Source organism: Trachurus japonicus, chromosome 7 (genome assembly GCF_045865225.1).
Source record: "Trachurus japonicus isolate A0001 chromosome 7, Traja_1.0".
Taxonomy (NCBI): Eukaryota; Metazoa; Chordata; class Actinopteri; order Carangiformes; family Carangidae; genus Trachurus; species Trachurus japonicus.
The window spans coordinates 5518715-5544595 of record NC_140913.1 but is presented as its reverse complement, the minus strand read 5'-3'; the positions used below and the strand labels follow the sequence as shown (position 1 = coordinate 5544595).

The 25881-nt window shown below is 42.5% G+C and overlaps 2 protein-coding genes across 3 annotated transcripts in view; both read right to left on the bottom strand.

Annotated features, from left to right (window-relative positions):
• The window catches only part of commd7 (COMM domain containing 7), a 432536-nt gene that overhangs the window by 10287 nt on the left and 396368 nt on the right, over positions 1 to 25881 (bottom strand). The gene's annotated exons all lie outside the window — the stretch shown is intronic.
• LOC146984056 (nucleolar protein 4-like) overlaps positions 6176 to 25881 on the bottom strand; it is a 279484-nt gene continuing 259778 nt past the window's right edge. Inside the window, exons 6-11 of one of the 2 annotated variants that reach the window (XM_085780881.1) lie at positions 22576 to 23060; positions 20154 to 20348; positions 18496 to 18684; positions 14805 to 14918; positions 13459 to 13690; positions 6176 to 9130 (exon numbers count right to left, since the gene is read on the bottom strand). In XM_085780881.1, coding sequence (XP_085637007.1) covers positions 8898 to 9130; positions 13459 to 13690; positions 14805 to 14918; positions 18496 to 18684; positions 20154 to 20348; positions 22576 to 23060 — 1448 coding nt within the window. In that variant the 3' untranslated portion in view covers positions 6176 to 8897. Of the gene's footprint in view, positions 9140 to 13458; positions 13691 to 14804; positions 14919 to 18495; positions 18685 to 20153; positions 20349 to 22575; positions 23061 to 25881 lie in introns of both variants that reach the window. The other variant, XM_085780880.1, reaches the window with a different exon arrangement.

Sequence of the window (25881 nt, the reverse complement as noted above, 5' to 3'; positions counted from 1 at the left end):
CTGCCTGTTTTAGGGTTAATAGTGTTATTCTACCTTCAGGAGGCAGTGGTCGAGTCGGACAAAACAATTTACAGCACTCAGACCGGAGACGGCATGAGTGAGCCAGATAGGCGTCTTTACAACAATACGCACTAGAGCTCACTGGGAATGCAGTATTCATTCCTGCAAAAATAATACCGCTTCTGTCCACAGGGGTCGCCAAAATTGACACAAAATGAAAGTTCTTTGTAGATCCTTAAAGAGTAAAAAGTATTGTGTTTCTTTCTGAAATAAAGGTAGAAAGTAATGGAAATGAAAAGGTACCACAACACTAGACTGGTGTAAATGAGTTTCTCTCCACATTAGCACCATCCATCTGAAATCCTCAGATCATTGCTGAGTGTGGCTTTAAACGTGAGCGAGCGCAGCATGAGGAAGAAGACAACAGGGCAGCTCTGACTGATAGATAGCACACCGTTTTATTAGTATATTTAGCTTTGTGACGTACAGCTTGGGAGAAAAACAAAAGTAACCAAAAAACAAACAAAACTAAATGGTCACAACTTTTTTTTTTCTTTTTCTTTTTTAGAGTCCAGAAACATTTCAGCCTTAGCAGTGACATCACATGAAAGAAAGCTCAGTTTTTCGATCATTGGTTTCTTTGTCATGGACCAGAGTGATATGTTCTCATTAATTCAGGCTAAACGAACAAACACACCCGTACCCCAAACAGAAAAAAATAACCCTAGATTTCTTTTTTAAATGTCTTTTTTTTCTCCTCGATCATTAAAGATGCTTCACATATATTATCAACACTTTTCTAAAGAATCAAAATAATTAGCCACAGGTACTGGAAAAAAGGTATCCACTGTTATATATAATAATAAACACAATAAATATAAAAAGAATTTTTGATATAGTTTATATGGTATCAAAGAGAGAGGGAAATGGGCCTTCAGTTAGACGTGTTTTTACAAAAGTGATGTCCATTTTTTTTCCTGAGGTTGAGTTTTGTCATCTGCAGGTTAAAGTTTTGCTAAATATACTAATAGACTAAGAGACCCGACACACAGGGTCTGTCATGGCTTATCATTCACTGAGGAATCATCTCCACCGGGTTGTGGTCACACCAGTGGAGGTGTCATTGTGGCCCCACTGTTATTTTTGTGTGCTGTGGAGTTAGCTGAGAGGTCAAAGGTCAGTCCTCCCTCCCCCCCTCCAAAGCCTAACAAACACACAAACTCCCCCCGCCCCTCCTTTCCAAAACAATCGGTTTGGTACCGGGGCGCCTTGCGTTTCAATTTCAGCCGTGTGACGTGTCTTCACCGAGCACAAAACTGAAACAGAAGCAAAAATGCACACACACATAGGCTAGCTGTTAGCATTCCTCCATGAAACACAGGTGCACTTTTAGCATGTTGATGCTAACTAAATGCTAACAAGGCAGGTTTAAAAAACAACTGAAATACATAAGCAGGTGCTCGGTGAAAAGAGGTGACGGGCTGAAATTCAAACCGTCCCCACATGCAATAGGCTTGTGTGAAATGGTGATAATTGTATTCAGACGCAGTCCCATTTCCCTTCAGTGTGTAAGGAAGGAGCCAGATCAACTGAGCAGGAACAGAAAGGGGGGTGGGGGTGGGGGGGCGGGGGGATAGGAGGATAGAAGGACAGATGAGAGGAAACCAAAGAGAGAAAAAAAATCTGAAAGAATCGCAAAAATCTGTACATGTAAACATCACACTTCCACTGAGTCAAATCATGAGAATACAGGTTTCTAGTTGGTATTACTGTGGGTAACAAAGCCACCAGCAGAGGAAATCAAGACAATCAAGAGTCTGGTACAAAGTCAGGTGAGGACAGAGAGAACAGAAAAAGAATCAAACCACTGAGAATGAGAACAGAATCTAAAGCACCACGGAGAGAAACAAAAATGAAAAGCAGTAAATCCAGATGGCTGTGGAAGCCATCTTTTTTTTTTCTTTTTCTTTAATATTTTGACAGAAGTAGCTGTACATCGTGCCCTGATAGAAAAATAAAAATAACTCCATTATTTTTTTCTCCTTCGTTTTTTTTTTTTTTTTTTTAAATGTATGTTGAGCTTTACATTTGACCGGACTGGTTGGAGAAGTGTGTTCTGGTTTGCAGGGACCCGACTGGCATCACGGCTCGTCTGATGGTCTAAGCAGCTTCTGAAACTATTTAATGACTCTGGACCTGAAACTCTTGAGTCTGAAACTGTTCCCACCGCCCCGCCGCACCTGAAACACTAGTCTGTGTACTTGAGGGTGGAGAAGAATTCCTGTACTCTCACACTTAGCGCAGTGGCATCTTATCTGTAATATCTCTGAATATTAAATGGGTAGTCCAACATTTTCTAAATCTCCATTATGACAGTTAGCAAAAGTTGAGCAATTCAGTTATTAGCACATATTGTGTAAAAAATACCAATGTTCAGTTTAACCAGGGGTAATAGAATAAATAGAATGAAAATAAAAGCAAACTGTTGATCGAAGTATTTTCACTAAAAAGACTCTAAATCTTCTTTTTGTGAAAGATCTACAGACAGACTTGACAAACTTTTCAGAGACTTAAACCTCTGCAGCTGTAAAGAGAGTGTGTATATCACAGCAGATCAGCTGCCTGACCTTCAGGTTTTTTCTTTACAGCCTGGGCCTTTGATACAGTGGCTTATACATTTGCGCTGTACATGCCAGAGTCGGAGCAAACCCACGTCTCTGGTTGTGTGATCTCTGAGAGGTCAGGAGGACCTCCACACTCTCGCTAAGGCCTCACAAAAGTAAATCCCTTCTTTTCCACAGTGGGAGGATCATAAGCGTATACAACCCGGTCAGTGTCTATACCGTGTAAACGTAACCTTTAAAAAAAGAGGTAATAAAACATGTCTTGTGTAAAGCGCGAGGAACAAGACGCTGAGGAGAGACGGTGTCAGGCAGTAAAGGTCAATGTGGAGCTGAGATTTCCCTCTGTTTGATTTAAGAAAAAAAAGAAGAGTTGATGTGTGTGTTGATGCCGGTCGGGTCCGGTGTTGGTTGACATCCGTGTTTGGAATGTGCAGTATAGGCATACAGAGTGAGGCTGCTGGAGAACCGTATAAAATATCTTCTCAGAAAAGACCACTTTACTCGCACTACAAAATATATAATGATATTAAGAAGAATCAGAACATTGATAATCGATAATCATGTAATACTAAAAAATAGAAATCAGATGTGTGTCGGTGTGTGCTCGGCGGGTACGGACGTCAACAACAACAACAACAGGAGGAGGGGGTCTGGAGTACCAACGCTCTGATTATGGCTAAAACACTCAGATTACTCTCCCAGTGTGTCCCACTGCAGACAACAGACACAGGGATGGAAACCAAACAATGAGCAAATTACACCTTTCTAAAGATTGTCATTTGCCTTTTTTTTTTCACTCTTATGCAGTTGTTGTTGTTGTTGTTGTTGTTGTTTTATCTGTGGCTGTCTGACTTTGACGTAAACTGACCCGGGCTTAGGAACATGTGGAAAACCTTCAGAATGATCTTCTCTGAAGTTGAGGACGTGGTCACGGAGGAACCGATGAGAGAGTCCCGTCTCCCTTCCACTTCCAGCTCAGTGATTGGCTACTGTCGGACAGGAAGGAGACAGTTCGGGACCGTCTCAGAGGTTCACATGCATTTTGTAAAATGACTTATTCCTTTAAAAAAAAAAAGAAAAAGGAAAAATCCCAGACTCGATTTCAAAGCTAAAACGAGAATCAAACTCAAGAGGAGGGAGAAGCATCTGAAACTGCTCTGATTTCTTTTCTAAGAACCTAAAATGAACAACATTTTTTGCTGAAGCTTACTACTGAACAGCTTTTAGATTCATCCTTAAGTCAAATAATTATAGTTTCTCCCATCTAATAAAGACAGAAGGGTTGTTGGAGTCATTGGGGTCATTTCTTTTGTTAACGTTTAAGTTACTATCCTATTATCCTTCATTTCCTGACTGCACTCCTAAATCATAAGCTGTCTTTTATAAAGTGTATGGCTGTAGGTCTGATGGTAGAATTTCCTTCATTTCTTTAAAAATGCATTTTGGAGGTCTGAGGGTTTTTTTTTTCATTGCACAGCAGCAGCAACGGTTTTCTTTTGTTGTTGTTTTTTTCCAGTCACGTCTGGAGGAGGTAAAATGAGCAGTCCACCTGGTGTGTTCAGGTTCACACTAAATCCATCCAGTGTCAGGATGTTGGGCCTGGAAACTGAACTCAGCTCTGCTTTGATCTGAGAGACCTTCATACACTTCATGAGCATGTCGGTATAACAACAGCTGCAGCAGCAGCTGACCGGCTGCAGGACTCACCTCCAGTCTGTGGAGGGTCATACCAACATACCCAGATTTCAAATGACAATTTTCATATTGAAGTTCACAGTTTCAGTGTTTCCTGAACCAATTAACTTATAAGGAAACTCAGATACTGTACAAAACTGTAAAAAATTAGGAGCCAATTGAAGAGAGTGGAAATGATGTTTTTGTGCAGATGTTTTGCTTGATAATGACAAAACACTGATCTGAGAGTTCATGTGAATCAGTTGGTCCTGCAGACAGAGCAGAAGGTGTTTATATCAAACTGAAAAAGTCTTCAGTTCAGCACATCTGGACCGACCCAGGTGTGCCACAGACGACCAGGTGGACTTGACAGAACCATTGGCAGTATGTGAGAGCACAGTGAGGATCAAACAGGAGGAGAGAGTGACGGGAAGACGGTGTCGTTCAAGTCTTCAGTGTGGCGATTGCTCCACACTGTCACAAAACAAAAGGACTGAATGAGACCCCTGATCAGGAAAAACTCTAAAATTTAGGATAAATTGATTGTACCATAGAGGGACTCATAAAAAAGATTTGCATGAATTCAAGATTTTCCTCTGTTTTGAATCACCTAACTTTTAGGTAAAAAAAAGAAAGAATAAAAGTAATCTTTTAACATATCTGACTTATATGACATCATCGTCCCCTCCCTCTCTCTCATTTCTCTTCTAGTTGGGTCTTTTTTTCTTTTTGCATATTTCTCTTATGTGTAGAGGACAAACAACAAAAATAAACCAAACCAAAAACCTTTTACAATTCTACATCTAACGTGTCATATTCCAAAAATTAAATAGGCCTAGTACATTTTCAACATTTCAGACCAATCTGAACTTGACACGGTGGCTCTGACATTGCACATGGGTGTAAATCAGTCCAGGTTTGGGTGGAGGCTTTGTGTTTATGGATAGAGGTGTGAGTGGCACAGACGCCTCCCAATTTTATGGCTTTCAAATGTCCTCCCAGGCGTGTCACCCAGTGTGTGTGACACCCATTTCAACGTTAGCCTACTGCCTGTCGCCAACACAAACCATCTAAAGACCAGTGAATGCTATGATTATCAGCTGCATTGCAAAAAATAAAATTAAAAAAATGAAATAGAATAAATAATTTAAAATAACAACAACAACAACTCCACCACACCTCTCCAATCTCAGCAGTGCAAGTTGAGGGAGGGGTGGGGGGTACCCCTCCCAGGAAACTTGTATACACACACACACACACAGACAGAGAGCCTCCCTGTTTAAATCACAGATGACTGTTGCCTCGCTCAGTGTGCAAAAAGGGAGCAAATGACAGTGACAGGACGGTCGGACTGAGCAGACATCACAGCAGATCACAGATCGATACCTCAGGAGGAAGAAGCCATGTTTGTTTCTGTCTTCATTTTCAGGCTTCTCCTTGTTGGAGCTGCTGGATGCATTATGTGGTCCAAACGCCCCCTTCTGATACAAAAATTCAACAAACTAATACCAACAATTTAAAACTCCACCAGGAGATTTTGGCTTCTTTTAGCAACTGTCCCCCCAAAAAACAAAACAAACAAACAAACAAAAAGCTAAAAAGGAAAAAGTGGCAATAACAACCAACGACACAAGCTCCATTTTGGGAAATGTACTTAATTATTTTCATAGTGAGAGTGACATAAGCAGATTGATTTCACTCGGATGTAACTATGAAGCTAGAACCAGCAGGCGCTTAGCTTAGCTTAGCATAAAGACAGGAAACAGAGCTGGAAACTATCGGAAACAATCATTCCATTAGGCTATAGCCTATCATGTTTGTTAAGTCTGTAGCCTACAACAACCAGATCACTGTATTTGGGGGTTGTGTGTCATCTCATTTTTTGTACAAATTAAATACCATGTAATCTGTGCTAGTGGGATTTTGTTAGCTCTGAGCAGAGCCAAGCTAGCTGTGATCCCGTTTCCAGTATTTATGCTAAGCTAACTGGCTAAATCCCTTATACGCCAGTGAACTCCTTCATTGTTCAGCAAGAAAACAAACAAGCACATTCTCCAAAATGTTGAGCACTTCCTTTAACTTGACTCTACAGCAGAGCCCTGTGTCCACTAAATGTCATTTTCAGGTTCTAGTTTGGCAAGACAACAGAAACGACCTTCATTTGGTGTAGTAAAAACAACACGGCTGAAAGCAAAACCTGATCATTTCACAATAATAAATCATTTTAGTCTCATCTCTTTGCTTCTGCACTGAACAAGTCAAAACACGTCATCTTAAAAACAGTTATTCACAGAAGCGTTGGCCCCGTTGAGTGGTCAGGGTGGGTCGGCCCACTAAGTGTTGGCCTGAAGCGGAGTGCTGTGGTGAGCGTGCAAGACCTTTGCTAACACCCCCCCCCCCCCGCGCTCTCCAGAGGATAAAAACATGGAAAGGAAAGAAGGAATTCACAGTTAGAGAGTCACTAAACACAACATTAATCGAGCCCTATGAAGCAAAAACAAAGACAGCCAACCAACCGGTCAGAGAGACAGAGAGGATGAAGGAGTGTTTCCCCCCAGCAACAACAAACAGAGAGTCTTTGACTTGTTTTTGCCTTGTCGTGGTGGAGGTTGTAGGAGGTTGGTTGGTTGGTTGGTTGGGTTCCCATGGGGCACTGCGGCTAACGCCCACCTTTGCTGAGGTTTCAGGTCTATGGTAGAAGGTCCGGTTTTTTGTATAGCAGCAGCAACATGAAAGTTGACAACATTAACAATAATAATCATAATAATAGTAATGGCCATCTCAGAGTTTAACAGACAAACACAGTAAGACAGAGTAATCCTCCTCTTCCTCTGAAACCTGGACTGGACCAGGGAGGAGAGGAGGAAGAGGGGGATGTTTAGGTCCATGAAGAAGAAGTGTAGAGTAGGTCCAATGGAGAGGGGGAGAAGAAGAAGAAGGGGATGGGGGGGTTGGGGGGAGGGGTGTTACAACAGAATCATGAGGTTTCGTTGGCATTACATCTACATTTGTAAAAAGTAGAGGCGCTCTCCCCCTTTGTTAAAGAAATACCTCTTCCCCCTCCACACACACACACACAACACATTCACACACACAAAAACACATACACACACACCCACCTCCCAGAGAAATACACTTCCTGTCGACCTCAGCTCTGATTCTTCTCAAGTTTTCGACATGAACTGATTATATACAGCAGCACACAAACAAACCCGCACGGATGAAAGAAAAATGTAAAGATCTGAGAAGTTCACGACGTCAGTTCTTAAAATGCTTCATCATTTCTACATTACAGGTCTTTTTGCGCAATAAAGTTCCATTCTCGCCCTCCAAAAAACATAGAAACCTTGAAGACATCAGGTGTTGAAGTAGAAGTAAACTGGCTTCTGGTGGGAATGTTACCATTCACTTGAGAGTGTGTGTATGTGTGTATGTATTTGAGGAACTGAAAATGGAATTGGCAGGTCTGATTTGAGGTATTTCCTGGTGGTCAACATGGCGTCTTGGATGCATAAAGTAGCAAGTTGCTCCCTGGGTAAAACGGGTGAGGATTAAGGGAGGAGGGGGGGATCAGGGTGAGGTTTCAGGTGAGGGAAAGTGCTATAGGACACAGAGAGCTTATATACAAGCAAGCACAGAACAGTTTCTCTCCTCCTTTCTTCTGTCTCTTTTTTGTTTTTTGTTTTTTTCAAACCAAAAACAAACTTTTTTTTCTCATTTCTTTTTCCAGTTTCCGTCCTCAGGCGCCCGGGACTCCAAGTCTCCTCCGTATTTAGTGCTATCTTTTAAGATAAGTCGAACCGCTTTTCTTTCTTTCAGTCACTTGGGAAGAGTCAAGAAAAAAAACAAAACATTCACAGTACTCCCATTAGAAAAAAAAGGAACAAATTAAATCTTCAGTCAAATCAAAAAGAGCTTCAGTAGTACTAATTCTGGGAGTCTTTATTTATTCTGTTTTAAATAGTTATGATTCTGGGACAGTGTCGTCCGGAGCCCCTCGTTCATCACGACTCCCTGGGTGGAAGCTCCACTCAAAGACTCCACTTCTCCACCCACAGGAGACCAAAATTGTTTTTTTCTTTTTCTGAAACCACAGCAGCAGTTTTCCTCCCTCCGTTTACAGGCTACTCCTCTTTTCTCCCCCTCCTCCTCCTCCTCTCTCCCCCTCCTCTGCACTCCTTCCCTCAGAGTGCAGTGCTGATTGTGAGGTGCTTCCAGAGAGAACAGGAGGGGAGTTCCTCCGGGCTCCAAGTGCTCTGCTCTGTTTTAAAAAAAAACTAAAAAAAATCTCCCTCCTCGAATAGAATTGATGAATTCAGATTGTGGTGGGGGTTGGGGTGGGGTGGGACTCTCCACCACCCTCGGACCCAATTTTTTGTTTTTATCCAAAAGAACAATAAGTGGCCACAGTTTGCGTAGAGAGGGCAGATAAGGAGGAAACAACAAACCCAGGTTTAAGGAGAGGAGAGCATAAGACAAGAAGAGATGGGGGCCGGGGGTGGGGGTGGGGGTGGAGGGGAGCGCAGACAGACACAAAACAAACAAAGTGTGTGTATGTGTGTGTGTAGTTGTGTGTGTAAGTGTGTGTTCTCCCACAAATCAGTTCTGCTGCAGGATGAGGTTCTCCAGCTCGTCAGCCGAGCGCAGCAGGAAGGCGGCCGACTCTCGATAGCCGGCGATCAGCTGACGCACGGCCGTGATCTCCGGTTGGCTGAGCTGGGCCGAGGCCCCGCCCCCTCCACCGCCCCCGCTGCCCCGCCCACCAAGGCTGTTGGCGGCGGCGGAGGAGGAGTTACTGATGTTGGCGGAGGAGAGAGACTTCATGCTGAGGTCTGTAGGCCCTGAGGAGAAGGAAAGATGGATGGAGAGGTGGAGAGGTGGAGGGGCCGAAGGAAGAATGGAGGAGAAGGAAGGTGCAAAGGAGAAGAACGGGAAGAGTCACAATCATTAAGTTTTAGTTGATGACTAATTGCCTTACAAATAATTGCAATGAATGATTAAATTGTCTTTTTCTGATCATTGTATGCTACTATTACAGTATAAGCATAGTTTAAACATAGTTTAATAATACACACACACCTTATGAAAAAGAAGAAGCGTCATTCATTGGCATTAAACATTGGAACACATTAATAAAAACTGCACGTCTGTTTGAGCTTTGTAACTAAATCCATGATGCTAATATGGCTCCTCAAAATAAACAGTTTGTGGTGCTCCACTTGTTTATCATTAAATAATAGAAGAAGTGATGAAGACATTAAAGCAACCCAATGTAAGAAATACTCAGTGCTTGATGGAAACATGACATTTCAGTTTCCTCCAGCTGTTCTTATACAGATGACTGGAAATGATTTATCAATTATGTAAAATGATTGCGGTCAGCTCAAGTATTTACAAGCAGGTGATTATGTCATAATTGTGACAGGCCTGTATGTGCTATCATTGAATCCACTCTTTTGGCAAATTGGCCCATTGCCATAATCCCTATAGTTTTAGCAGTAGGTCTGTTACCTTTAATTGTTGGTGCAAGCTATTTTTAGAACGGCGGAGCAGAGCCGTGAGCTGCTCAGAGCTACGCTACGGAGGCTCATGGGATTTCTTGGTTTCCCTCATCGAACTCATCAAATACACAATCCAACAACTCCAAAACGCTCTGGTGGACAAGTTGTGACCTGCACATTCACCACGCTATGAGATAATAACAGAACGTTATGAGGGAGAGTTGTTTTCGAGGCTAATGCAGAGACTGCTTGCTGAAAAACTGCCCCCGACGGGAACGCACATCAGCTGTTTTGCATGAATTTACCTCGAAAACAACTCTGTCTGGTAACGTTCTGTTATTACCTCATAGCGTGGTGAATGTGCAGCTCACAACTTGTCCACCAGAGCGTTTTGGAGTTGTTGGATTGTGTATTTGATGAGTTTGATGAGGGAAACCAAGGAATCCCATTAGCCTCCGTCAGTGTTGGGTATACACGAATTCGGTGAGCGATTTGTGTATGCCGCCATCTTGCGGCGGCGCCATTGCTGCGGTGACATACTTCAGTCATAGTAAACTGATTCTCTATGACAGCATCATAAATAGGCTGCATTTGTGATGTTTAGTGCCCCCCAGTAACTGATTAAGGTATCTTACATGAATACCAATATTAATTTAGGAATTAATCATTTGTTTGAGCGATTAGCAGGAAAGATTAGAGTAACAGGGAGATAAGAGACTGTATCATAAACAATATAACATAGGCTACCGGTACGTTATGCGTGCTGACGATAGCAAGCCAGCAGCGGGATATTTAATCATGTGGACAGGCTACATGAATAAAAACAACAACAACTTGTGCTTTGTTTTAGATATTCAATAATATTTTATTGATCAGCTGGCCTCCGATGATCAGAAAAAACGTCAATTACAGGTCTCTGATTTATGGTCAAAATTACCTGAGCTCCGGATGGGTCGGACATATTTTACACCGGCTTTTAGACGACCATGATCACATCATATTGAAGGGATCAGTGAGACATTCACAGACCATCCACTTTTACCACGATGTGAAGGTAACGGTGAGAAGGGAGAGTAGCCAGGTTGTACAGGTCAGCTGTGACTGCGTCGCTGGCGGCTGCTGCTGCTGCTGCTCACTGTACGTAACATTACGGTCTAAACACGGACACTCCTCCTGAAGTAAGGGGCTGTGTTTTGCTGATATTAGAGCAGTCGAGGACAGCACATCTCCTCCCAGCCTTCCTAGACATATTTACAGAAGAGAAAAGGTCCACTTCATGGCGCTTGCATTCAAATGCCCGCTTCGCGCACAGAACCCATCGCTGCCTGACTGGGAGCTGTCACCGCAGTAATGGCGGCTGCTCGACTAACGGTTATTTCGCCGAATTCGTGTATAGTTACTTTGGAAAGTAGTTAGTTAGGTTACAACGTTACCATCAATTAAAAGTAATCAGTTACGTTACAGCGTTACCTATGAATAAAAGTAACGCATTAGAGTACTCATGCGTTACTAAAAATGAAAAGCATTTTGCAGCGCGCCTCGCACATGCTGCAACAACTGACAGACAGCCTCAAACGCCAGGCTAGTCTTCCTGGGGTCCTTTAAAAAATGTGTCAGCCGAGGCGCAGCGCTGTGATGCGTCTGTGCCCTGCTGACCTACGTGTGTGTGTTTCAATTCACCAGCGAAAAGGACAAGAACATAACGGTAAAATGCACACTGCGTTGGTGATAACCTTCTGTCGACCGCAAAAAATCCACTTCCAATTTAAGGGCCCATAGATCAGCTCCACGTACGGACCTGCTTCTCCAGTCACACTGCTGCTACGGCAGCTATGGAGTAGAGATCCGGGGCTGGACCGGGGGAGAACTGAGCGGCCGCTCGCCGAGAGGGCGCTGCTGAAAGCGGCCAAGCACTGAGAGCCGGGCTGCTTGTTGCTGCTGGAGAAGCAGGTCTGTACGTGGAGCTGATCTATGGGCCCTTAAATTGGAAGTGGATTTTTTGCGGTCGACAGAAGGTTATCACCAACGCAGTGTGCATTTTACCGTTATGATCTTGTCCTTTTCGCTGGTGAATTGAAACACACACACGTAGGTCAGCAGGGCACAGACGCATCACAGCGCTGCGCCTCGGCTGACACATCCGCAGGTTGCACAGTAGTCTAGCCGTTCTGTCTGACAAAAAGCAGGCTGCAGTCGGGATTTTCTTTTCCTTATCCGGCGAAAAGTAACGGATTACTTTTTTAAAAAAATAACTAAGTTACTGATTACTCAACGCACGAAACTAACGCGTTACGTTACGCGTTACACGAAAAAAGTAATTAAAGTACAGTGTTGTGGTTAACGCGTTACAAAGTAACGCGTTACAAAGTAACGCGTTAACCACAACACTGGCCTCCGTAGCGTAGCTCTGAGCAGCTCGCGGCTCTGCTCCGCCATTCTAAAAATAGCTTGCACCGACATAGTGTTGTCACGATACCAACATTTTGGTACCGGTATCGGTACCAACATGTTTTTCGATACTTTTCTAAATAAAAAGAGAACACAAAAAATGTCATTATTGGCTTTATTTTAATAGAAAATCTTAGAACTATAACATATGCATCAGTAATCAGTAAATCAGTAAACAGTTACTGCTGCTGCAGGATTAAATTTCCATCTATATTAATCTGAACTCTTCCTAAATTAAAACATTAGTGGTCTGTTTAAAAATGAATATCAACTTGTTTTCTTTGCATTATTTGAGGTATGAAAACACTGCTTCTTTTTGTTATTTTGACCAGTTGTAATTTTTGGGAGAAATTGTTATCAGTAGTTTATAGAATGAAACACAAACGTTCATGTTACTCAAACACACACACCTATTGTTTCCCATACGTAGACCAAATTGATCCCCCCCCCCATCAATGCAATACACGCACACACACAGATACACACACACACAGGCACATGGATAGGTGGCGCTGTAACGGTAATAAAAAAAAGCACCTTGCTTCGTTTGTGACCCTACACTGACAATTAAAGGTAACAAACCTACTGCTATGACTATAGGGATTATGGCAATGGGCCAATTTGCCAAAATGTTGGACTATCCCTTTAAAGTGGTGTGTCTAGTTTTTTGTTCTTATTGCCTGTAAACTGGACCAGGTGTGACTGAGATACATACACTATACTGTAACTATAAACAGACACATACTGTATAACTCAAATGTTTAACAGTACAGTGGATGACAGAACAGAAACATAGCGCCTCCACTGTAAATCAAACACCTACACTGTCACCATCCACATCCAGAGCCCTGATACTCAGTGTAACTCTACAGGCTGGAGTGAACATCAGTGACCATCACTGTGATGACTCCATGTTTAAATGCGGCTGACATCGCTGTGATGAGTGTGTGTGGCAGCTGCTTCACACTGCCATCTGCTGTCTCCTTTCATTGCTCTCTTTTTTTTTCTTCCTGACGCTCCTTCTCATTCATCTCCAAATTACACCATCATGCTGTCACACTTCCTCTTCTCCTCCCTCCCTCATCACTTTCTTTTCTCCTTCCGCAAACTTTCAGATGATCCTGTCTCTCAGCCTGAGTCCAGCCTCATGTCTTTCTGTCTCTCTCTCTTCATAAAGACCCCCCCCCGCCCCACACCGCTACCATCCTCACCGTTGCTCTGAGCTGCAGCGCCGGTTGTCAGGGAAACGGGGTGTTGCATGGCAGCGCCCAGGCCCGGGTATCCACGGTAACCGTAGCTGAGGCCGGCCCCGTTGATGTAGAGCTGGGTGTCCTGGGAGGAGAAGGCTGACGTGGCCAGGGAGTAGGCGGAGTGGGCGAGGGACACCGGCTCCCTCTGAGCCGCTCCGCCGCTGGACGGCTTGTCTAGTGAGATCTGCTCATCCTGACGGAGGGAAACAGGAGGTGAAGGGGTCAATCAGAATTAACAACCCCATCATAATAAAACCAATTCAGAAAAAATATCATTGCTGATTAGTTTTCAGAAGGCAAGGTTACATGTTATTTTATTTTTTTATTTTTATTTTGTTTCTTTTCTTTACTACTATATACTGTTAACTTTGTTGGTTTCAGTATTTTTCTCGCTTAGTTTTGCTTTTATGTATGTATGTTTGTTTTTTATATTGTAAGAAAGATGGTTAGCTTAATTTGGTCTGTAGGACAGGCATTAATATCAGCATTATGCTTCTGCCTGTGCCTTTTCAGACACTACCTTGTTGATAAAGTTTGTAGCTATTATGTGATGTGACTGAATAAAGAATTTCATCATCATCATCAAGGGTCAGCAGGGGCGGGCCCAGAGTATTTTCTGGTGGGGGGTACAGGGAGTAACAACAGTGAATCTGGGGGTGGGGGGGTGGGGTACCCAAAAGTAACAAAAATGGAGACGGCCATTGATCGCTCTCTTGAATATTTATATTGTACAGTTACACACTGTTTACAGTATGTCTTCATCTTGCTTTTATTGGCCACATTGAATCTTTCACCTTGTAAGGAAGATGCCTTGAAGATGACATTTTAATTTTCCACTTGTCAATATCAAAGTTATAGTCAATCAACAATCAACTATATCTTCAACACAATAGATTCTCACAGTGAACAGCAATATCTTATACTCTTACCCAGTAGTTAGAGCTCAACGGTATCTGTAGGCTAAACATCTCTCAATGTAGAATAACTAGTGAAATTGTGAAATTGAGAACAATAACAATCTTACATAATTTTCTTTATTTACTACACAGAACACTGGGATGTTTGCTGTACAGAGTTGATTAAGAGCCTTAGTCAGAAGTTAGTGCTTATAGTTCTTTACAGTGAACATAGCAGTGATAAAGAGCTTTACACAGTGATTGACATTACCACAAGTCAATGACCATTGGGGGGGGATTTCAGGGGGGCGGGTGCCCCCCCCGTGCCACCATGGAAGACCCACCCCTGGAAGGCAGCAGTGCATCTACACATTAACATCTTAAAAGAAAAAGAGTGGAAGACAGGCTTACGTGATAGGATTCAAGGCGCATCCTCTTTGCGGCATTGCGTGATTCACTCTCGCAGGCGGCAGCCAGGATGTTCTCAGCCATGGCTGAGGTGAGGTGAGGTGGAGTAGGACGGGTCTGGAGAAATTATGGGAATATCAAGAGATTAATAATGATATTCTGATTTTACAATATCAGACAGGGTGAATAAACATGAGCTTACAGTTGTGTGTTGAGGGGGAAAAGTGGATGATTGTCTTCAGTTGTGGACACACAGACATTCTCAGGCGAAGAATGTGTCTCTAGTTTGGACTCTTCAAAATAAAAGCTTGACTTTAAGGCCAGCTGAGCACTGATTCTGTGCCAAGTCTAGAAATAATAATAAGAGAGCTAATGAGCATCATGATTTATTCTATCCTATTTTCAATTTTTAATTAATGTGCATGGTACATAGACAAATGCTCTTCCATTGGTTCTGGTACACATGCTTTGGTATCCACTGTATGAAGGCTATGAATCCCTATGTTTGACTTTAGTGTCACAACTAAAAGAGAATCCTCCTGAGCAGCTCAGCTCTATGTATTAACACACAGCACGGCACTAGGCTCCTCCACTGGGGGGCAGCAGATACCTTCACATGACTGATCCATCGGCCTTTACGCCGAGCAGTCACATTCCACTGACTGCAATGTGACACCTGACCAGATGTGACTGGTCAACATCTGCATCTCCTCTGCAGCAGAGCCACCTGACTCTGCTCTGTGTTGATACAAAGACTGTATCTGCTCCAGTAGTACAGTCTATCTACAGCAGTAAATTCATGTAAATGAAAACAGGTTGGGGCAAATTAAATGAGCCTACTGTATGGACACTGGTATGAACTTGGTCATACAGACCACAAGGACACAGTGACAAACTTTATGATAATGTTCATTAGATGGTTTAGTGACTCAGCACCGTGAGGACAGCGTCTTGGTCTTTGTTACATTCTCTTTATTTTATCACAAGTGCAGATTTCAGTGGATTAATTATCTGTGCCACCACACACACCCTGCTGGTTCCTGCTGACGCTGTGTTGGCTGCACACACCTGTCTCTTCAAGCCAGTTTGTCGATTAATATCCACCTGACCTGAAACAACCGCGAAAACAACTGGATGCACATGACGAAATGCTGTTATGTCTCCTTTACTAGCTCTTAAATGAAGATATTCGGCATCATGTCACACAACTTAACTGATATAAATTGACTGGAACGTGTTCTTTCCATAGTTCCGAGCAATTTACAGCCACGTTTTTATCATCTTCTCGCTAAAGATGATAATTGTTTGTTGCTTGATGTCCATGCTTGCTTTCTTTGCAGCAAGAGTAGAAGAAGTTTTTATTTTTTATTTAAAAGACATCTAACGTATCTAGTACAGTATATACATACTGTATATGTACAGTATATATATATATATTGTATATGTATATGTATATATATATATATATATATACTGTATCTATATATACTATATACGTATATATATATATATATATATACACACATACTGTATATGTACTGTATATATATATCATTTTTTTTTGAAAACATGATAATATGCATGTGGATGTAAATAATCGCAGGTAGAGACAGTCAGACAATCTGTATCCTTGGTTACTACATTTGTGAGAGGATGAATTGTGTAAAATTTCAATCTGACTTCTGCTGTGTCCTTGTGGTGTTTATTACCTCTACTTCTATATCTGCATTCGTTTCTGTGTCTTCTATTGAACATGCTTTATGTTCTGTAATCGGTCTTTCTGTTATATTTATATATTTTCTTACACCGAGGCACTTGTGTAACAACAGAGAACATTTGACTGGCTGAGGCAGACAAGAGGGGACGGCTTCCAGCTCGGTGAGTCCCACAAGAGTTGGACTGAATGACAAAAGAAGCAAGGCCAGCAGTGCATTATGGGAATTATCGGCTATGAACGTGGTGCCGATCAATTTGATCACCTAGGTCAAACCACCCATTGTGCAAAAGAGCAGAATACAGAGACTTACACTGCTGAAGCAGCTATATACAATTTATATACAGAGTTTATGTGACTGGGAGCCTTCAGAGAGCAGAGTCACAGCAACACAGTCACACTGAACTCAACCAGTTTCTATCAAACACTGCTCTCCTGTAATGTTGCAGAAAAACATAACTGCACATATAACAGATCATCTCAATCCTAAAATGTTGTTAAGCTTATCATCTGAAGAAAATCTTATGTTAGCTCTGCAGTTTATTATTATTATTTGAACTATCAATACTTCAGCTAACTGGGCTGAAAACAACTCTGAGGAACTACAGTGATCTGTGGTGGTGATGAAAACATAATGAGGAAGTGAATAATAAAAAAGAAAGATAGCAGAGAAACTAACATAAAATCAAACTAGTGGGGTCCCCGACTAAGAATTTTCATAGTCAAACCTGATTGGTCAGATTTTGCCTTTAGTCGACTCCTCGTTGAATCATGTTTTTTTTCCCTCATTGATTCATGATCTCATTTGCGTCTTTTTTCAAGCTAAAACAACCAAATAAACACATTTATTTCTTCAGCTGGCATATGATAACAACAACAGGACGTTCTCCATCCATCCTTTTCCTGATCTCACTCATCAGTCTCGTGTGGATGACGTAGCCGTCTCTCTTTTGGGGAGGGTGAAGCGATTCTGAGTATTCATTTGTGCTGTGAATGTGTGTGGAGAATGAAAACCTGAAATCCCATCGTTGCGTGGCTGTGATATGTGCGTCAGTGCTTGTAGATGGTTCAGAGGTCGAGTGTCACAACACCATGGACAGGACTGTTTTTTGTGTGTCATGGGTGTATGTGTGTGTGACAGAGGAAGCACTACTCAGTTTAATCTTGTAAAAAAAACTTTAAGCCCAAATTATATTCTATATTATATATACAGTATATTATAGAGAGGACTTGGCGTGCGTGTTCATGGGCTTAGTGTCAGTGCGCATGTGTGTCCCATTTCTCCAAAGACAAAAAGTGCACTGCGCTTGATTTGCACTTTACCCACACTTAGGTCAAGACCGCATTGGAGCAGTATTTGGCCAAGTATAAATCCCACAATGCACCAGCTGGTGAAGTCTGCCGTCACTGGGAGCCACAAGCCACGTTTGGGAAATGCCATTGAATAAATTTCAATAAAATAGAATTTGACTTTCTATCTTATAATTATGATTTTTTAAATCTCATGTTTTCTATTCTTTTATCTCATATTTTTAAATTTCAGTTTTTTGTGTCTTTAGGCTACGTTTACTTTTACATCTGATCATTTTTGACCTGTTATCATTTAATTATGAATTTTCTCTCTAACTTATGTGAATATTTTTCATCACTCTCTGTTTAATCCTGTGTTTTTCTTTTTTCCTTTTCTTTTTTTGTACTTGCTGAATCTTGCACATAGAGACACTTTTGGAGTAGATGAGACTGTGATCCAGCGGCACTGTTTATTAAAACTGTTGCTGTGCTATGTGTGTGTGTGTGTGTGTGTGTGTGTGTGTGTGTGTGTGTGTGTCGGAGCTGTGCTAGTGTGCACAGTGGCACTCAGATAACAGGCTGCACTTATCAAGCTTGTCCCAATTGCTTTTCACCAGCAAAACGTCACCAAAGTGTGTGCGTAACCAAGCGCACTCAGCCAAGTGTGGAGAAATGGGGCAGGTACTGTACCTCCATGCCGTTCTTCTTCATGCGTCGGCAGGATTTGAGGTAGGTGCGGATGCGCTTGCGGGCGCGTTCCTGGAACTCTGGGAACTGTCTGCTGCAGGACTCGATGATGGCCTGGATCTTCTCCTTGGGCTGTTTGGAGATAGGCACCATCCGATCCAAGTTCTCGTCCACAAACAGACGCACAAACATCTGGAGGAGAAACCACACAACTGTTAAAGAAAACCTCTGTATGATGTTTGACCGTCTTCTTTCATTTGTCTGTTTATTTATCACAGGATCCCCATTAGCTGATGTCATGGACATCCAGCTGGTCTTCCCGGGGTCCTGGAGTTACAGTCATTGTTACATAATTAAAATACAAAGAATACAAATACCAACAGACAGATAACAACAACAGTAAACATAATATAAAGAACTATTATTCAAATAAAATCATTTGACCAATCTCTGTAAATATGTAGGCTACATGTAGTTTTCTCTTAAAAGAACTCTTTCCTTGTGTGAAAGTGGAAGTATGAATGAATTCCAAAGTATGGCTCTGTACAAAACAGGGTAAAGCCATGCACCCGTGGCTGGCTCCTCTGGTAGCGTGTGCATGGATTTCATAACTATATTTTATCTTTTTAACAAAGAACTCTGCAGTCTGGTTTTTCAGAATCCCATAAAAATAAACCAATAAATTAGTTACTAGCCTCATAAATCTAGCTGCTTTGTTTTGCGCGATCTGTAGTTTGTTTTACCAGCTGTTTAGAGGCGGAGGACCAGACAACTGAACAATAATCCAGATGACACAAAGCTGGAGAGTGAACAATTTGACAGAGCAGTGACAGGGGAATGAAAGGAGCACATCTCCTAGCAGGATGTTGTTAACCTGTTCAGACCAAGATAGTGTATTGTCAATACAAGAAGACAATACATGTGTGTGAATGAGTCAAAGCTGTGTTGTCAAGTTAAAGGGATACTTCACCCAAAATCAATAATTCACCAATTTTCTACTTACCGTCATGCCAAGGAGAGAGTTTGGAGAACTTTTGTTATTATATTATCTGCGAGATGTTCGATCGTCGTAAACCATTAGATGTATGATGTAAACAAGGAAGAACAACTCGCAGCAAATCTCGCGCAGCCACTGGGAGCTACTACTACAACAAGGTTAAAAACACAGATCACATTAATTTTTTCCAAACAACTTTTCCATGTGGCGGCTTCAGGACACTTGGGTCAATACAGACGAGCAGCATGGAAGTGTTTGGATGTTTCATAATGTGTGTTTTGGACAATTCAAAAGTGAGCACTATCCGCCGCCATCATATGAAAATCTGCTGCCAGCCGGACCCCCTGGAACTCCAAAAGCGATTTGATGACTCTGAAAGTTCTCCAAACCCTTCCTTGGCATGACGGTGAGTAGAAAATTGCTGAATCATCGATTTTGGGTGAAGTATCCCTTTAAGACAGAAGCTGACAAAAACACACTTTGTTTCCTGTCTATTCTATTAACATTACACACACATATTTGATTAATAGTTGTTAAAAAAACCCAACATGTGTGTGTTCCTCAGGTTTAGTGAGTATGGTGGAGAATCAATGTTATTTCCTTTTTATGAATAGAAGAGGACGTGTGATTGGTCCCTGTGGGGACGTCATGTGACCTGGCTCACATTGAAGGCCTTTAGTCTCTCGGGATCGACTCCCTCCGTGTCGTTGATCTTGTCGTTGTCGTCGTGGTCATCATGGTCGTCGTCGTCATCGTCCGGGGCGACCTGGCTGCCGTGACGCCCTATGGTCAGGTCCTCCGCGCTGCTCAAGTCCATCTTCACACTGTCGTAGCTGCCGCCCGAACTGTACTGTGGGGACTAAGCACACACACACACACACACACACACTGAGTATTAATCTGGAATATCTATCTATCTATCTATCTATCTATCTATCTATCTATCTATCTATCCATCTATCCATCCATCCATCCAGACAGAGCCACTGCCAGTCAACAGCCAGTTTATAAGACTTTCTCTTGCCTCCTTTATCCTACACAATGACCTCAAATGCAACAAAGCATGGAGCAGGAGGATGTGGTTGCTCAGGGAAACACTGCCCTCACTGGTTCATTCTTTAAATTCTACATCACGAGCCCAAAACTTGAGCATGCAGCTTTGAGGAAGCAGCTAAGAGCTCAACGAAAGCATCATAAATCATCTGGTTTGACATGAACCCACATCAGAGCAGAACAGCTTTTTACTGATCAGCAACTCGACATAGAGCAGGTTTCAACTACTTTAGACCCACACCTTAAATCTGAGAGGTCATGGGATAAACAAAACCAAGGAAGGAGAAATAAGTGTGAATTCCTACTAAATATCAAGATGATTTAAAATTGTTTGAGCAGCTGAAAGCTACAGTCAGTACAATACATATGGAGGTGGAGCTGGTGCACAGTGACACACATGTACTGAGGAGGAGAAGAGAAGAAAGAAGAAACAGAGACAAATGTTGGTTGGAGAATGTGTGTCACACACGCACGCACGCACGCACGCACGCACGCACGCACGCACGCACGCACGCACGCACGCACGCACGCACGCACGCACGCACACACACACACACACACACACACACACACACACACACACACACACACACACACACACACACACACACACACACACACACACACACACACACACACACATTCAAACGGTGAGAGAAAGGAGTGAAAGGAATGACTTTGAGTGAAAAAGACTGACTGAATGACTTTCTGTGTGTGTGTCTTGCAGGTATATTGTCTGCCGCCAACACTTTCCCTTCAAGGCCAGTGTGTATTGTTTGTCAGGTTCTGCTATTCAGTTCCAGACAAAGATGGTGAGAGAAGGAAGGAAGAAGAAAGATCTCTCTTCTTCATCCTCCTCCTCCTCCTCCTCCTCCTCCTCTCCTCACTTTTGCCTTCATCACTTTATCATCCGGTTCCATTTGGTTCCAAACGGCTGAATGCACCTCTCATGTTTTAAATAAGATCAAGATCTAAATGCGACAATAAAACAAATTTAAATGGAACATGTTGTGTTTGTTAATAGAGGATCTGAGTATTTCATCAGTACATGAAGACAGAGGTTTCTTCTGCACACAACAGCAGGAAGGACTGAAGGGCTGGAGACAAAGCTGCACTAATGGAAGACATGTTAAGATACAAAATTATTTGTTTGTGGTTTCTTAAGCCGGTAACCTTGGCAACAAATGGCGCAGCCTCATTCACTGGCATGACTCTTTAGAATTTTTTATTTTGACATTCAATTGAGTTTTTCACTCATAGAAAAATCTGATTTTTTCAGAGTGAACAGTTTCTAACACTGTGATGATGTTAAATCTTCACCATTTCATGTCACTGACTTAAAGGGATAGTTCAACATTTTGGCAAATTCGCCTATTGCCATAATCTCTATAGTCTTAGGAGTAGGTTTGTTACCTTTAATTGTCGGTGCAAGCTGTTTTTAGATCAGCGGAGAAGATACGTGAGCTGCACAGCTAACGCAACAGAGGCTCATGGTATTTCCATGTTTCCCTCATCAAATTCAATACACAATCCAACCACACTATGAAATAATGATGCAATGTTACGAGACAGAGTTGTTTTCAAGGCAAATACATAACCGAAACTACATTCCAGACATGGCTGCTGGGTGGAGGGAAGTGCAAGCAGTTCCAAGTATCTGCTTTATGTGTCGTAGCGTTACATTATTAATTATAGGTTATTATCTCATAGCGTGGTGAATGTGCAGGTCACAACTTGTCCACGAGAGCCTTTTGGAGTTGTTGGATTGTGTATTTAGTTTGATGAGGGAAACATGGAAATCCCATGAGCCTCCGTTGCGTTAAATGAGCAGCTCTGCCCCGCTGATCTAAAAACAGCTTGCACCGACAATTAAAGGTAAAGAACCTACTGCTAAAACTATAGGGATTATGGCAATGGGCAAATTTACTAACCTGCCTAGATTACCAGAAACTGTGAGACTGTGACTCATTAGATTATGTGTGTGCAGAATCTCTCTATGTGTGTGTGTGTTTACGTCGGCTGTTTGCTCTCACCTTGCCGCCGTAGTCCCTGCTGTCTCTGTCTAGTCGCAGTTCGGCGCTGTGTGCATGGGACTGCGAGTGTGTGTTGGGAGTGTGCGCGTTGAGCGCGTGAGGAGTGTGTGTGTGCGGCAGCGGCAGCGGCAGGGCCGGGTGAGGGACCAGGGGAGGTTTGGCAGCCAGCGGGTACTTCCTGCGGAGCTCCTCGGGCGCGTTGGGATGCAGCGCACCGAGCAGCGCCGCGGCCGCCGCCGACACGGTGACGGGGAGGTGGGAGGTGGACAGCGGCAGACGCTTCGGGGGCGGGTCGCTCAGGTTCATGGGCTGCTGGTCCTCGGAGGAGGAGGAGGAGGTCGGCGTGCTGAAGTCCAGCGGGGCGGGGCCGCCGTTGCCGTTGATAACCTCGGTTTCCCTGACGATGGCGCCGTCCATCACAGCGGAGGAGGGAGGGGTCAGCGCCGGCAGGCCGTTCCCGCTGCCGCTCTCTGATGATGAATCATCTGGGAGAGGAGACACAGGGAGGGAAGTGGAATGTGAAATATCTGACGAACATCATCAGGTTGGAGCAGCAGCACATGGATCTACACAATGTGTCAACAGAAACATTTACAGACTAAAGTTCAGTTCACCTGGATCTCTGTATGAAACCTCTGTATGAGCCGCTGCTCACAGTGTAAAGAATGAGAATTTCATTTCTGGTGGAAAAAATTTGCAGCAATTTTTCCTCCTAGTTCATACTTCTTCTCTGGACCAGAGATAGAGGCGACAGCACTGTGCAAAACTTTTAGGCAGCTGTGAAAAAGAAAATCTGTAAACTAAGAGAGCCTTAAAAAATGGAAGTTTAAATAGTTTTTGTTTTTATCAATTAACAAAATGCAGCAAATGAACAGAAGAAAAAACTAAATCAAATAAATATTTGTTGTGACGAGTGCTGGGCACGTTACGTAGTATTTAGTTAAAGTTACTAGTTACTTTCCTCAAAAAGTAAATGAGTAAGTAACTGAATTACTACATTATAAAAGTAACTAATTACCAGGAAAACTAACTAAACACGTTACTTTTTTAAATAAAATGCTCAAATATGTCAAATTACCTGGACTAACCCCCTAACCATAACTCTAAACTCCCGTTTATCTGGAACTAACCAACTCACTCACTATATATTAAAAAATGTGTATGTAACATACACTTTAACTCAGTGTTTTTCAACCTTGGGGTCGGGACCCCACGTGGGGTTGCCTGGTATTCAAATGGGGTCACCTGAAATGTCTAATAATTGATTTTTAAAAAATTACTTTTTTAAACTAATGCTGACGCATCTTGATTGATTGAAATTTGTGATGTCAGAATGGGGTCACAAGCCAAAAAAGGTTGGGAACCACTGCTTTAACTGGTGTTTTATTTTGTGTATTTTCGTGAAGTAACGGCACATTTTACTGTCAGTAACGGTAACAGTGTTATAACTGGGGAAACAGTAACTTTTTTGATTACTTGTTAAGTATTCTTACTTAACAGCATTTTTTCACCCCTGCCTATAAAACCTTTGCACAGTACTGCGACAGAACGTCAAATCTTCCTGCACTGCCCAACACTACCAAAGGAAAATAAGTTCTTTGTGCAATACTTTTATCATATTTATTTATTTTTTAAGTATATTTTACAACTCTTGCTTTGTCCTCTCTGTCACCATGTCCTTCCTCAGAAGACACTTTGCAACTTGTACATTTAAATACAGTTTTATAGAAGTATTCCCACTCTTTTCTTCCGGCTTCTAAAAGGCATAAAGTCACAGAAGAAAAGTGGTGGAGACTGTGAAGATGTAGGAATAATAACTGGAAGGCTAAAACCATAATGAACCACTGGTGAAGAAAAACACAACTTAGTCAAAAGAAAGTGGCCTATTAGCTAAACACTGTACATTAAACACACCATCATGTTACTGCTATCATCATTTTTAGCAGTGAATTTCTATGTTGTTGCACAGAGTACATGTGACACAAAAAACAGAAAACACTCGGCCGTCTAAGCAGCTGATTACACAGAGAGCTCTTATTCTGTATGAAATGCTCATTAACATCACAAATGTCATATGACAGCTGTTAAGGAAACTGTCCTCAACACACACACACACACACACACACACACACACACACACACACACCACACACACACACAACACACACACACACACACACACACACACACACAGACACACATTAATGCTATGACTTGGGGCTGTGTATTTACAGCCCAGCAGATGGCAGACTTCCCTTATGAAGCAGACACATGTGGCTGAACCTCAACTCCCTGCCTGGTCTGTATCACTGATTTGTAGATTAGAGATGTGGAGATGAGACAAAATACAAACAGCATGAACCTCCGTCATCAATTTTGTTAACTGCAGAGAAACATCACTTTATCGTGTTAAATTAGTATGTGAACATAAGAAACATCTGTATCGCGTAATGTTCAGAGATAATAAGATGAATCATATTGCCAAAGTGTAGGAAATCACACAGCTGACCCTGAGCTGGACCAAGACCAGGGGACAGGACAGCAACTGAGACATGACTCTCATGAGGAAATCGTCTCTGTTGGAGGGAAATTATTCTGAAAATAATAAATAATAATAAATGAGATGCGTGTTGCAGAGTCTTTGCTGTGAGTGTGGGGCGCTGCAGAGCACTGCCTGGTTATTTGATTAAAACCATCCCAGTCTGCAGCCTGACCAGACAATAACACACCATCTTCACCTCTCCATCCAACACTTCCTCCTCCTGCTTTCTCTGGATCGCTATAACAACCTGCTGACATCATCATCGCAACAAAGAGAGCACACCAGAAACTTTTTTTTTTTCGCTGTTTACACTTCTGTCTCCATTTAGAACATCCTTTTCTTGTTCAGCTGGACCTTCAGGAGGACAACTCAGACTGAGAGCAGCTGCTTCTACATCTAGTATTCACTGTGCACATCAGAGCTTCTCCCATTCTGAGATGTGTTGAGATTCGAGTGAGAGTTTCTGACTGAAACAATAAAAAGTGGAAGGATGGAGACATGACCCGCTGCAGAGAGGGTGTTTTACTGCTGTTAAATGTTTCAATATTTATTGCTGAAGCAGGTTCAAGATCCTCTTTTTTCTTCCTCCTCTCCATCTCTGTGGCTGTCTCTTCAGGCAGACAGGCTGCTAAATAAGTGATCATGGAATAAATGGTGTGTGCCAAGCAGGCTGGCAGGCAGGATGGATGCCTGTCTGCCTGACTGTTAGGTTTCATCATTCTGAATAGACTCCTGGTCCACACCGACACTGACCTGCTGCTGCA